The sequence below is a fragment of the Balaenoptera musculus genome, chromosome 16, assembly GCF_009873245.2.
Source record: "Balaenoptera musculus isolate JJ_BM4_2016_0621 chromosome 16, mBalMus1.pri.v3, whole genome shotgun sequence".
In the NCBI taxonomy this organism is placed as follows: domain Eukaryota; kingdom Metazoa; phylum Chordata; class Mammalia; order Artiodactyla; family Balaenopteridae; genus Balaenoptera; species Balaenoptera musculus.
Genome location: NC_045800.1, coordinates 30,848,848 through 30,862,034, shown reverse-complemented (window position 1 = coordinate 30,862,034; position 13,187 = coordinate 30,848,848). Strand labels below are relative to the sequence as shown.

At 43.7% G+C, this 13,187-nt stretch overlaps 2 protein-coding genes across 4 annotated transcripts in view; one reads left to right on the top strand and one right to left on the bottom strand.

Moving 5' to 3' along the window:
• MMS19 (MMS19 homolog, cytosolic iron-sulfur assembly component) overlaps nucleotides 1-11,955 on the bottom strand; it is a 32,810-nt gene extending 20,855 nt beyond the window's left edge. For both annotated transcript variants that reach the window (XM_036828132.1, XM_036828133.1), the window contains exons 1-2: nucleotides 11,801-11,955; nucleotides 586-634 (exon numbers count right to left, since the gene is read on the bottom strand). In XM_036828132.1, the coding sequence (XP_036684027.1) occupies nucleotides 586-634; nucleotides 11,801-11,912 (161 nt within the window). In that variant the 5' untranslated portion in view covers nucleotides 11,913-11,955. The remainder of the gene's footprint in view (nucleotides 1-585; nucleotides 635-11,800) is intronic.
• Nucleotides 11,956-12,356: 401 nt separating this feature from the next.
• UBTD1 (ubiquitin domain containing 1) overlaps nucleotides 12,357-13,187 on the top strand; it is a 52,070-nt gene continuing 51,239 nt past the window's right edge. The window contains exon 1 of one of the 2 annotated variants that reach the window (XM_036828143.1): nucleotides 12,357-12,841. In XM_036828143.1, coding sequence (XP_036684038.1) covers nucleotides 12,772-12,841 — 70 coding nt within the window. In that variant the 5' untranslated portion in view covers nucleotides 12,357-12,771. The remainder of the gene's footprint in view (nucleotides 12,842-13,187) is intronic. The other variant, XM_036828142.1, reaches the window with a different exon arrangement.

Genomic DNA, 13,187 nt, shown 5'->3' with positions numbered 1-13,187 from the left:
CAGTTAACAACCTTCGCTACTAAGACTTGTCAATTTAAATGGTCTACCAAGTACGAAATATGAGGAAAGCAGACATTAGACTACAAGCATATAGTTCCTCTGGAGCTTGGAATATCTGGTGGTAACAGTGGTCTTCCAGCTGTTTTTCCAAGCCTTTTCCTATAGTGGGGAACCTGGTGCAAGGTCAGCCTCTTGACCACTCCCCAGGCTGGGCTCACAGCAGGTCTGAGTCAGATGCAGGCTGACTAGAATCCTATGGGGGAGGGTGGGTCTAAAGAAGCAGAAGAGGAATCCCAGCTCTAATTAACTAACAGTTGATGGCTTTCAACCACCCATCTCAGCCTAAACCGGTGGGCTGACCCAGGAGCTAATGTGACCCACAGGCGGTGTTCCCAACACTTCCTTAGGGGCCTCAGTCAGGTGGCAAGAATCATTTTTCAGGAGAAACACTGGCTTAGCCTGAGGTACTGATATGGGAGGGGGAGGAGGGTGTTGGGCTACAGTAGGAGAAATTCAGGACAAAATAACTTTTTCAGAGTGCAGCGCCAGGGCTGGAGACGGGTATTCTAGAGCAGAGGCTCTTACCCAAGGGCTTCCACCACTTGTAACACCGTATAGTTTCCAGATTTCACATCTAAAGGAAAGAAGAAAAAGAAATCTGAAAAAACAAAAATAAAACTCCATCCCAGGGTTCAATGGCTCTAATTACCAATGTTTTTGCCTACCCTAGGGCTTACACCATGGGGCCTGCCGTGCTTGCCAAGAGCCTCTCCTACATGAGAGGCATTTCTGTAACACTTCAAATATGCAGCTCCAAGTATAAAAACTGAAAAGAAAGTCAATATATCATTTGCAGGTAACCTGTTTATTTAGAAAATCCAAGAGAAATAAATGAAAAAATACTACAAACGAAATAATTCATTAGGGTGGCTAGGTACAAAATTAATATGAAATTAAGAACTTTCACATACACACATACAATAGCCTGAAAAATTATATAAAGGAAAAAGGAGCCTATTTACAATAGCGACAAATAAAAATTTAAAAAGAGAGAAAGAGAGAGAAAAATACCTAGATATAAACTTAACAAAAAATGTGAATATCTGGGGACTTCCCTGGTGGCTCAGTGGTTAAGAATCTGCCTGCCAGTGCAGGGGACACAGGTTCAATCCCTGCTCCGGGAAGATCCCACATGCCGTGGAGCAACTGAACCCGTGTGCCACAACTACTGAGCCTGCACTCTAGAGCCTGAGAGCCACAACTACTGAGCCCATGCGCCAAAACTACTGAAGCCCGTGCGCTCTACGGCCTGCGTGCCACAACTACTGAGCCCACGTGCTGCAACTACTGTAGCCCATGCGCCTAGAGCCTGTGCTCCACAACAAGAGAAGCCACCGCAATGAGAAGCCCACGCACTGCAACGAAGAGTAGCCCCTGCTCGCCACAACTAGAGAAAGCCCGCGCGCAGCAACAAAGACCCAACGCAGTCAAAAAAAAAAAAAAAAAAAAAAAATATATATATATAAAAAAAGTGAATATCTGAATGGTGAAAACTTTAAAGAACCAGTGAGAAAGTTACTGTGTAAAAAATAGTACATAATTAGACAGGCAAACTCTGAAAAAGAGTAATGAGGGAGGGAGGGAAGGCAGTTCTTCCAGATAGTAAAAGATTGTTATAAAGTCACAGTAATTAAAATACTGTATAGTTTTAAATATATTTTCTGTTTTCCATAATAAAAGTAAAAAACAAAAAATAACCAGTGTAGTATGAGTTCATATTCAAGGAAATCAATGGTACAGAAATAGAATAGAAAATCCAGAAAGAGACACAAATACATAAGAATATGATTTTAAAAATCATATTTCAATTAATGAAAAACAGACTATTCAATAAATGGTGTTGGCATGATTGGGTAAATATTTGAAACAAACAAACAAACAAAAATACCAATGGCTCTGAATCTTTCACCAAAGTAAATTTCAAATGGATTAAAGAAAAAAACACAAGAGAACATTTCTAAGTATAACATAGTTATATTTAGCCATAAAAGAAAAGATTGGTTAAAATCAGCTACATTAAAAAAAAAATTGGATTTTCTGCAAGGCAAAAACAAACAAACATCATAAGACAAACTGGGAAAAAATATTTGCAATTCTTATAACAAAGGGCTATTTTACCAATATAAAAAGCACTTCCACAAGTCATTGAGAAAAAAGACCAACAACCAATTTAAAAATGGGCAAAAATAGAAGATGCTCAACCATATTAACAACAGGAATGCAAATTCAACTCCCCAAAACGTTGGTTTTTAACCTACTAGATTGGCGAAGATCAAACATTTTGTATCACGCTTATGTTTGGTGATGGTGCATGGAATTAAGGTACTCTTAAACACTGTAGGTGGAGTAAAAATTGGTAAAACCCTTTTACGGAGCACCCCCCCCCCCCTTTTTTGGCCACGCCTGTGGGGCATGGAGGATTTTAACTGCTTGACCAGGGATTGAACCTGCGCCCCCTGCAGTGGAAGCGCAGAGTTTTAACCACTGGACCACCAGAGAAGTCCCTATGGAGGACAATTTGAAAATACTTTTTAAATTACAAATGTACGTAGGCTTTAACCCAGGGAATATTCTCAGAATTTATCCTATATACTTGTAAAAGTGCAAAATAATGCATGTACAAGTTTTTTCATTTCAGAATGATTTATAATAGCAAATGACTGCAAACAACAAATGGCCGGGACATGGAAGCAACCTAAGTGTCCATCAACAGACGAATGGATAAAGACGTGGCACATATATACAATGGAATATTACTCAGCCATAGAAAGGAACGAAACTGGGTCATCTGTAGAGAGGTGGATGGACCTAGAGACTGTCATACAGAGTGAAGTAAGTCAGAAAGAGAAAAACAAATATCATATATTGACGCATATATGTGGAATCTAGAAAAATGGTACAGATGAACCGGTTTGCAAGGCAGAAATAGACACAGATGTAGAGGACAAACCTATGGACACCAAGGGGGGAAAGTGGTGGGGAGGGTGGTGGTGGTGGTGGGATGAATTGGGAGACTGGGATTGACATATATACACTAATATGTATAAAATAGATAACTAATAAGAACCTGCTGTATAAACAATAAATAAATAAAATTCAAAAAAAAAAAAAAAAGAAAGAAACAAGTTAAATAAGTTATAGTACATCCATAATGGAATTCTCTGTAACTACTTAGGAAAAAAATTGAAAAAAGACTAAGGAACCTATATATTTATACTGATAATGGGACAAGATTTAAAAGCAGAACATAAATAGAGTGTACATAAATAGTATATAGTATGTGCATAGCATTGTTTTTAAAGGGAGGGAGAATTATTTCTATTTGTATTTATTTCTATCTCTAGAAGATGAAAGGAATTAGTAACACTGGTTGTCTCTAGGGAGGGAGACGGTTAGCTGGGGGTTGAGAGGCAGACTTAAAAAAATGTTTTTAAAAAAAAAAAAAAAAAAATGTTTTACACTTTGGAATAATTTTAGATTTAAAAAAAGGTTGTAAAGACAGTATAGAGTTCCTGTATACCCCTCACCCAGTTTCCCTGAATGTTACCATCTTACATAGTACATCTGTCGAAACTAATAGAGATCAGCATTTGTATATTACTTTTAATTAAACTCCAGACTTTATTCAGATTTTACCAGTTTTTCCACTAATGTAATTTTCCTGTTTCAGGATCCAATTAAGGACACCGCATTGCAACTAGCCATCATGAATCCTTAGTCTCCTCTAGTCTGTGAAAGTTTCTCAGTCTTCCTTGCTTTTCATGACCTTGGTATTTTAAAGAAGTACTGGGCTTCCCTGGTGGCGCAGCGGTTGAGAATCTGCCTGCCAATGCAGAGGACACGGGTTCGATCCCTGGTCTGGGAAGATCCCACATGCCGCGCAGCAACTGGGCCCGTGAGCCACAACTACTGAGCCTGCGCGTCTGGAGCCTGTGCTCCGCAACAAGAGAGGCCGCGAGAGTGAGAGGCCCGCGCACCACGATGAAGAGTGGCCCCCGCTTGCCAAAACTAGAGAAAGCCCTCGCACAGAAACGAAGACCCAACACAGCCAAAAATAAGTAAATAAATTAATTAATTTTTTTAAAAAAATTAAGAAGTACTTTATAGAATGTCCCTTGATATGGGTTTCTTTGATGTTTTCCTCATGTTTAGCCTGGGGTTATGGATTTGGAGAAAGAATAGCATAGAGGTGAAGTGCCTTTCTCATCACATCATATCATTGGTACAGTATATCAACGTGACTTATCACTGGTGATTTTAATTTTGATCACTTGGTTAAGGTAGTGTCAGCAGGTCTCTGCACTATACATACTGTTACTATTTTTTCTTTTCCCACACTCTTTCCTTTGGAAGGGAGTCACTAAGTCCAGTCCACAGTCAAGGGGAAAGGGGAGATTAAGCTTCATTTCCTAGAAGGAGAGTATTTATCTATCTATGTTATTTGGAGTTATTCTAAGGAAGATTCATCTCTTCTCTTTCCTTCATTTATTCAGTTGTTTACATCAGCATAAGCTCATGTATATTTATGTTATGCCTTGGGTTATAATCCAATACTAGGTTATTTTGTTGCTCAAATTTTCTATCTTTGGCCATGGGGAGCTTTTTTAGGTTGGCACCAGTGTCCCTTTGACATGCCCCATCCTTTTATTTTTTTAAGTGCTTTCTTACTTTCTGGCACTACAAAATACTACAGGCTCATCTTGTAATTTCCCTGCCCCAACCCGTGAATCAGCCTTTTCTCCAAGAAGCCCTGGTTCCTTTTATTGGAGAATGGTATTAAAAACCAAGATCTGGGTGAAACTGTGCTCATTGCTATTGGGGTGTCACTGCTTCTAGGCCCTCTTCAGCAGAGAGAGCTGGGAAATATATGTACGTATTCTAACCCATGTATACACACATATTATCATTATGTCTGTATCTACCCATATATATTAAACTAAACATAAGATCATATTAGTCTCTTCTCTAATCTAGTGCCACAGGGTTCATTCTAGCCTTCCCCCTTGCTTATTTGTAATTTATTTCTCTGACAGTGAGAAACCTGGTTCCCATTATCTATTATACCACTTATTATTCTTTTCAACACTAGTGTAGCTAATAAACTACTTTCAGAATTGTCAGCCTCTGTGAGAAACAAATTTATAAGCAGAGTACAGTACTTATGTAGTTTTGTCTTTAGCCTTAGAGTCTCCAGACAAAATATTGTTTTCCAAAGTCACTTAGATCAGCTTTCCCCCCCACCCCCTTTAGCAAGGATATATCATACACTAGTAATATAGTAAATTCATTTGTCACAGTCTCCATGCCATCTTGGGATGGAAGGGAGACTTCTCACTGTGGATCCTTTTGCACCTTTTGAATGTTGCACCATGTGAGTGTATTACTTATTTTTGAAAATGCAATTTTAACAGCACAATGGTAATTCACATAGATCTAACAGAATCATCTTGGGATAAATTTTCAAAGGAGAAACAAAGAGCAAAAGGTTAGCGATCTTCCTAAGCGTTTGATTAACCTAGAGGAGTTTTAAGATCAATAAGGTGTGGCAATCAGGGAATACTTTCGCAGCCTGTTCTGGGTCCCCAACCCACCTACCTCTAAATGCAAGACCTAATTAGTCAGCTCTCGCCAACACCAGACTTTGGCTAGGTGAAAAACAGGCTTGAGAAAACTCCTAAACTTCCAGTCCCCCTGAAGTCTGTGGTCTCTGAACAATAGCTGTGAACTGAGCTGAGGCGCAATCTGGTACTAGAGTAAGAAGTCCAATCTGACTGAGGAAGGGAGTGCTCTAGTTGGGATTCATAGCTCGTGACTGGCACCAATTTAGACATCAGGCACTCTTAGCCTTACTTGTGCCAGGATGTGGAAGGCCCAGTGCTGCCCCTGCTCCTGAGAAAGAGCCAAGAGAAAAAATGCGCAAGCTGTGGGGTGGGGGAAGGGGCAGCAGCTAGACTAAAAGGACAAACCAAGGCACTGACAGTTGTTCTACACCCAATTCCTTAACGTCAGTACTGAAGAGAGACACCCATTTCTGGGTTACAAAGTTGCACCATTTGGGAGGATGGAAAAGGGTACTTTTCTGGAACCTCCTGGACAGAACCCAGGAAACTCTGCTGAAAAACCCATCTAAAAAATAATTTCAGTAGCGGCCACAAGGGTGTTAGCACATAGGAAGCCATAGGGGACTGATAACTGTTACTGAACTGAACTGAACCATCCTTCTTCAGCAACACCATCAAAGTCCTCTGTGGAAGCTGGGCTAGGGACTCTCTTTGGAAGTACCTCAAGTGCTGTTAAGACAAAGTACCTGACTATTAGGCCTCACTCAGTCACCTCTAATTTTTTCATTAAAAAAAAAATTGAGGTATAATTTACATACAGTGGAATGCACAGTGAACGTATAATTTGATTAGTTTTAACAAAAGTATACCCAGAGTAACCAACACCCCAATCAAGATATAGAATATTTCCACCACCAGAGAAAGTTTCCCTCACACTCTCTACTAGTCAGTCTCACTCCTATAGGTTGCCTCAAATTTTATAAATGAAAAAGAGTTCTTCAGCATTCAGTATACATCATTATGAAACTGGCTGCTTTACAATTACAAAGAAACATCCATTTGCATGTGATTTCTTGAATCCCAGTATATGGGTGAATTCTCCTGGCAAAGCCCTTTAGTCTTCATACTTTCACAAAGAATCCATCTTGAATTAATGCAGCACAAACATAAAAGTGAAGTACAAAAGTCATACAAAATTAGGAAAAAATGAAGAAATAATAAAGCTATTGCAACAGTAAATAAGAGTAAGGAAAATGGCAAATAAGGTGGCAAAGAACTAGAATCAGTATTTTGAAGATGTTTTCACAAAGGTGACTAAATCTAACACCTTATTCTAGTTCTGTTGAGCCTATCTTAGAAATGTCTTTCAAATTTTCGTCTTTTCCTTTTCATCCCTTATAACCAGACTATATAGGGACAGCTGTCAAAATAGCCTTCAACTTTTTAGTGTAATGAAAATGTTCTGTAATTTTTAGATAGTGGTGGTAGTTGTAGAACATTGTGAATATACTAAAAGCCACTTATTCGTACATTTAAATGGTTACAGTGGTGAATTTTATCTCAATTAAAAAAAAAAAAGCCTTCTGAGCCATCCCTAATCTATCGAAAATGCACAATTACTTCCCTGCTCACCAATCTCCCTTTGCCCCTCATTGCCTAAGACCTGACTCGTTGGCTTGATGTCATTCACGATTTAGCCCTCAATCCCCTCCAGCCTCACCTTTGATCATAACTCCTATCATTCAGTCGCATGAAATCTCAACATGTCAAGCTCTTCCATATCCTTAAGTCTGGAAACACATTCCCTTGGTTTGGAATGCCTCTTTCCTGCCCTTGTCAGTCTGAGGAACTTCAACTCCTCAAGACCCAGCTCAAATGGCAACTCTTCTGTGAAGCCTTCCTTGATTCCCAAAACAGAATTACTCCCTCTTACACGTTCCTTGAATCATTCTTTAAAAAAACTGTCGGGCTTCCCTGGTGGCGCAGTGGTTGAGAATCTGCCTGCTAATGCAGGGGACATGGGTTCGAGCCCTGGTCTGGGAAGATCCCACATGCCGCGGAGCAACTAGGCCCGTGAGCCACAACTATTGAGCCTGCGCGTCTGGAGCCTGTGCTCCGCAACAAGAGAGGCCGCGATAGTGAGAGGCCCGCGCACCGCGATGAAGAGTGGCCCCCGCTTGCCACAACTAGAGAAAGCCCACGCACAGAAACGAAGACCCAACACAGCCAAAAATTAAAAAAACAAAAAAACAAAAAAACAAAACCCAAATGTTCAAGTACAATTGGTGCCTTAAAAAAAAAAAAAATTGTCATGTACGTTTGGTTTCATTTATCCACTCAACATTTATTGAATACCTATTACAAATCAATTACTGTGTTAGGACTGGAGAGAGAAATATAGACAGGGAGCTTTTAAAGAGCCCAGTCTGTTGGGGCAGAAAGACACTTAAAACAATCAAAGAACGACAAGTTCAGTGTTACCACAGTGACATAAACAGAGCCTGGGGTAACATAGGAAAGGAGTAAAATTCTTGGGTGTATGGGACCATCCATCACTAACTTTAAGTGATTAGTTCTCTTAACAATACAAGTTCTTCCAAATGAAAAATACCCGGAAGTACTGTTAATTATGCAATTGGACTCTAGGGATGAAAGAAGCTAATAAAAAGTTAATTTTCCTAGGAGTAGTCTCACTGGCATAAGAAAAATACATGTAAGTTCCTTTCCCTATATAGGTTGGTCTAAGTTTTTCCAATGTGTCCAAGATTTGTTCTCTAAAAATGGACCTACTAGCACCTGCTAAATACCCACTCTTTCCTCAGCAGGGCACCAGTCCGTGTGGGGCACTGAGGAGTTGTCAAAGGAGTATTTATATGAGCACTGACACAGAATGCACAATCAGACCTCTGTCTGATGGAATTGCAGCCTCTTGAGAATCTGGAGTAGCAGCCAAGGGGGAAGGGGAGAGGGGGGAGGATGTGAAGGAACAGGAGAGAGAAAAATCCCAATCAGGGCTAAGTTCCAATCAAGCTCTCAAAATGCCCTTTCTGCTGAGAATGCCACAGACATTTCTCAGAACTATATTTTACTTTTCTTTAACAGTTTTCTGGTTTCAAGAATAGTGGTCTCCTCATGGAATTACAAATGTAGGAAAATACAATAAAGACTGAAATGAAGGCAAATCCAAATAACCAAGAGGAAGAAAATTTATATCCATCACCTATAAATCCAACATGTTCAAAATCAGCTCCCTTCCCAATTTTTGGACCTAGTACTTTTCTTTTGCTCATCTTCAGGCTCAAAAGCTTGAGGTCATCTTCGAGTCCTCCCTCTCCTCCAAGCCCTATAACTAATTAGCCCTCAAATTCCAGATTCTTCCTTCAGCATCTTTTATTCCATTCATTTATACCACCTACTTATGCTAGTCTCCAGGAGACTATGGTGGTAGAAACAGGCAGGTAGGATGTGGAGATGTGTACAGAAGTAGCTACTAAACAGTCTGCAAATAAGTATGAGTGGTTGAGAAATAAGTACCACAAAGATTCTGAACTGTGAGATGATGTCTGGCTGGAGTAATCAGGAGACACTTGGGGGCAGGCAGTGAGCACTCAAGCTGGGCCTTTAATCCCAGGCCTAACTTTAATTAGATGGAGCCAGTGGAGGGATCTGGGAAGCAAAGCACTCAAGGGAACAGCAAATCAACGTGGCTGCCTGGAACTAAAGATCCAGGAGGGGAGTGGTAGACATTGAATGCCTGGCTGAGTAGCCTTTAACTCTTAGGCTGCCAGGTCATTTCTCTTCCATCATTTGCACCTTTACATCTGACACCTACTGTCATCAGGAACCCAGGTGCAAAACAAAGTTGGTGGTAGCTGCCTTTGTGATCACAGGACGTTCCTTCTGCAGTTACAATTTGTAGGAGAGGCTGCTGCTATGAGTGGCTGAATAGAAAGCTGGTCCCTTCAGCACTAACAAAGCTTGACTTAGGCTGGAGGATTAGAAAGCACATCTTATTCTGGGGATGCTTCAAAACTCTGTCAGCCTTCAACAACTCTAACTAAGGCTGTGATCTAAGATTGAGAATACTGATTTAATCGTTCTCAAATTCACCTTCACTATATGACTTCCTTGCTCAAGGATCTACATTGATTCCAATTACCTACAATAGGTCGTTTAAATCCCTCTGTTTAGAATCCAAGGTTAGGCATCATCTAACCCCACCAAACCTTTTCAACCTTATCCCCTCTGTTAGTTATCTGTTATTACCAACCTCCTTTCCTAATCAGGAGAGCTAAATTACAACAGGGCTAGTGTTACAGTCTTAGCTGAGCTAAATTTAAACTAGACAACAGTTTAGGCCACTTTTTTTTCAGGCATAAAAAATATAAATTCTACAAAAATATTTATAAGAACTTGGCAGTCTTTATTCATGCTGACTTCTCAAGTGTGTTCTGAATTTGAAGAACCCTAAATTACTGTGTTCATAATGTATAAATGTGAAAAAGTAGTTACAAATAACACTTTTTATAGTAATGTTCTTTACCTTGATAGTGGGTAGGTGTAAGCATTTTTCAAAATCAGTGAATGTATGCTCAAGATTTGTACACTTCATTGAATACAAATTTTACACCAAAATAAACTATAAACAAACCCTAGTTAATGATATGCATACCAAAGCAGTTAGAGGGAAGTGTACTGCTATCTGCAATTTAAATGATGGATAGATACATGATAAAGCAAATTATATTAAAATGTTAATGGTAGAATCTAGGTGGTGGGTGTATGTGTGTTTTTCTTATGAAAAAATTACTTGGACTTTGCTGTATGTTTGAAAATTTTCATAATAAAACATTGGGGAAAATGACATTGATAATACACTGTAGTTGTTAATCATAAGCACTGACGACACACTATACTGCACAAAGCTGTTAAGAAGTTAACTTAGTGGAAAGGCTACATCAGGCATTTACTTGCTCCTTGATGCTTCCATGTCACCCTGCACATACCTCTTACAGCCCTTTTCATGGTGTACTATCCGTTTGCATGGCAGTCTCTCCCACTACATTGTAAGTCCCTGGCAGGCACAGATCTAGCGTAATTTGTATTTATATCCCTATTACTTTGCATCATGTTTGAAGAATAATGTGTTCAATAATGGTGGAAGGATTGAATTAAATTGAAATATTGCTAAGGATCAAAGTATTATACTTCTGGCAGATTCACATTATTCATTTCTCACATATTATAAAAGTGAATATGTTCAGTTTTCAAGGGAAATGTATCCTTTACTTCTCCCCAAACACGCAAAATTTCCAAAAATAGAGACAAAAATCATCTGTACTGACAAGATTATTTTGTATTCTATTACTTAAACACAAGGTCTGAAGGCCTCCTAACATTCAATAACTTTTTAGATTTTTTTTTTCTAAAAGAATGAAGTCTCAGAATTCCAAGGAAATCTGTAATTTGTTTTATTCAAATCTTAGATAAGCTGTCAGAACTAAGAGATCCCTAAACTGATCAAAAGCAGGAAAGTGGAGTTCTGGGGAAAAGATAAAAACAAACTCCACGTTAAAAAGTCACAAAGCAAATTAATCAAGAACTTTACCAAGAAACGGAGGAAAAGCCTTAAGGAAGATACGCAGAACTTCTCAAACTCCCCCTAGACTGGTTTCTCTCCTCCTCTCTCCAACTACAGCCAGTCAGATATCCGGCCGCCCGGCCACTCCCAGCATGCCACGCGACTGGAGCTGATGCCGCTGAAGATGCTTCTTGTCACATCAACTTCCTAGAAACAACGTGCTTTTGCGGCGTGAGTCCGTGATTCTGAACTGCAGGACCTGGGTCCGAGTCCCAGCTCCCCCACCGGCCTGATCTGAGAGTCTCTTGCCCTCGCTGGGCCTGTTTCCTCATCTGTGAAATGGTAATTAATCTCCTAACCCCGGCCGGCGCACAGAATGGCTATAAACCGAGACAAGGGGCGTAAGGGCGCTTTAAGGAAGACTGCAAGCGACTCGCAATTTGTTATGGCTCTTAAGCACGCGGTGCTCACAACCAGCCCCGGACCAATCTCTCAAAGTCACCGCTGTCCCTCACTCCCTTCCCGCCCGGCGCCTGTGCTGAGGCCGCTCCCTCCTGGAGGCCCCCAAGCGGAAGCCGTGCGGCGCCGTCGGCCGTACCTGCAGCCACTTGGTCAGCGGGGCCCTCCTGCTGACCCATGACGAAGTCTTGCACGAGGCCCCACAGGGCGCCCGTAGGCGCCACCGCCTCCAGAGCGGCGGCGGCGGCCATGACGCGAACTGGAGACCGTGGGAGGGAAAGCGGGAGGTGGCACGGAACGGGCCTCTCCGCGCACGCGCATCCTGAGCCAATTGCCTGGCGAAAGCTGAGGGGGCGGGGCGCTCTTTGGATTACGTGCCTGCCGGCTCCAGGCCAGGCAGTTCCAGGGAGGGATGGGACGGTCCCTCCCCAAGGGGCGGGGCCTGGAGTCGGGGCGGTGGCTCAGGGAGGGAGGGCGGCTGCTGGGCACGCAGCCGGGGGCCTTTGAGGGCGAATAATTCCCAGCCCAGCTCCCTGGGAGACTGGCGGTGGGGCGGGCACCTGGCTGGGTGGGGTCGAGGGGCGGTACGCACCCTGGGGGAAACCAATGAGAAAACCAGGCCGGCCCAAGGGGGCGGTGTCGTCGGTCACATGCGCACCTGGGGGGGGCGGTGCCGCCGGCGCGGGCACCGAGAGCCGATGGCAGGGAGCGGGGCCGGGCTGGGGCGGGGTTAGGCAGGTGAGTGACAGGCTCCGGGGGGCCGGCCCCAGCTGGGAGCCCCGAGCGAACCGGGAGTAGCTGCGGCGGTGCCCGCCCCCTCTCTCCGCCCCTCCAGCGGAGCTGGTCTCCGGCCGGGCACCGTCGCGGGCCCCCCTGGCCCGGCCACCTGGGACTGTGCTGGGTAGTCGGCCACCTCCCTCTCTCCCCTCGCCCGCAAAGTTTGTGGCGAAGCCGGTGCAGGGGTAGAGCACGCCCCCGGGGGAGATCGGGGAGCTCCGGATGCCGGGCGGCAGGAGCCGTTGACCCGGGACGCCGCCGTCCGGGGCAGGAGCGCGGAGCAGCCGACCACCACGCCGCCTCCGGTGCATGGGGCCCGGCTGAGGAGCCAGCATGGGCAACTGCGTGGGGAGACAGCGCCGGGAGAGGCCGACCGCCCCAGGACACCCCCGCAAGCGAGCAGGTAACGACAGGGAAGGGAGCAGGGTCGTCGGCGCCCCGCCAGTTGTCCTCCTTCTTGCCCGAGACTTGGGCTTCCCGAGCGACCTCCCACGGCTCCTGGAGCCTGGGTTTCCCCGATGGCTGCTCCGGAGCCAGACGGGGTCCCCCTGCCCAGCCCCGCGGGCCGGGGGAGCCGAGTTGGGGCAACCGCGAGCGCTGACCCGGCTGCGAGCCCAACTCGCTCCAACTGGGAAGCTACGGGTGGGGGTGGGGGCGGGGGCAGGAAATGTTTGCAGACCGCAGCTGGGCCGGCGGCGGGGAGGAGAGCCCCGGGCGGGGGCGCCGCTGGCCCGTCAGCGGTGTCGGGG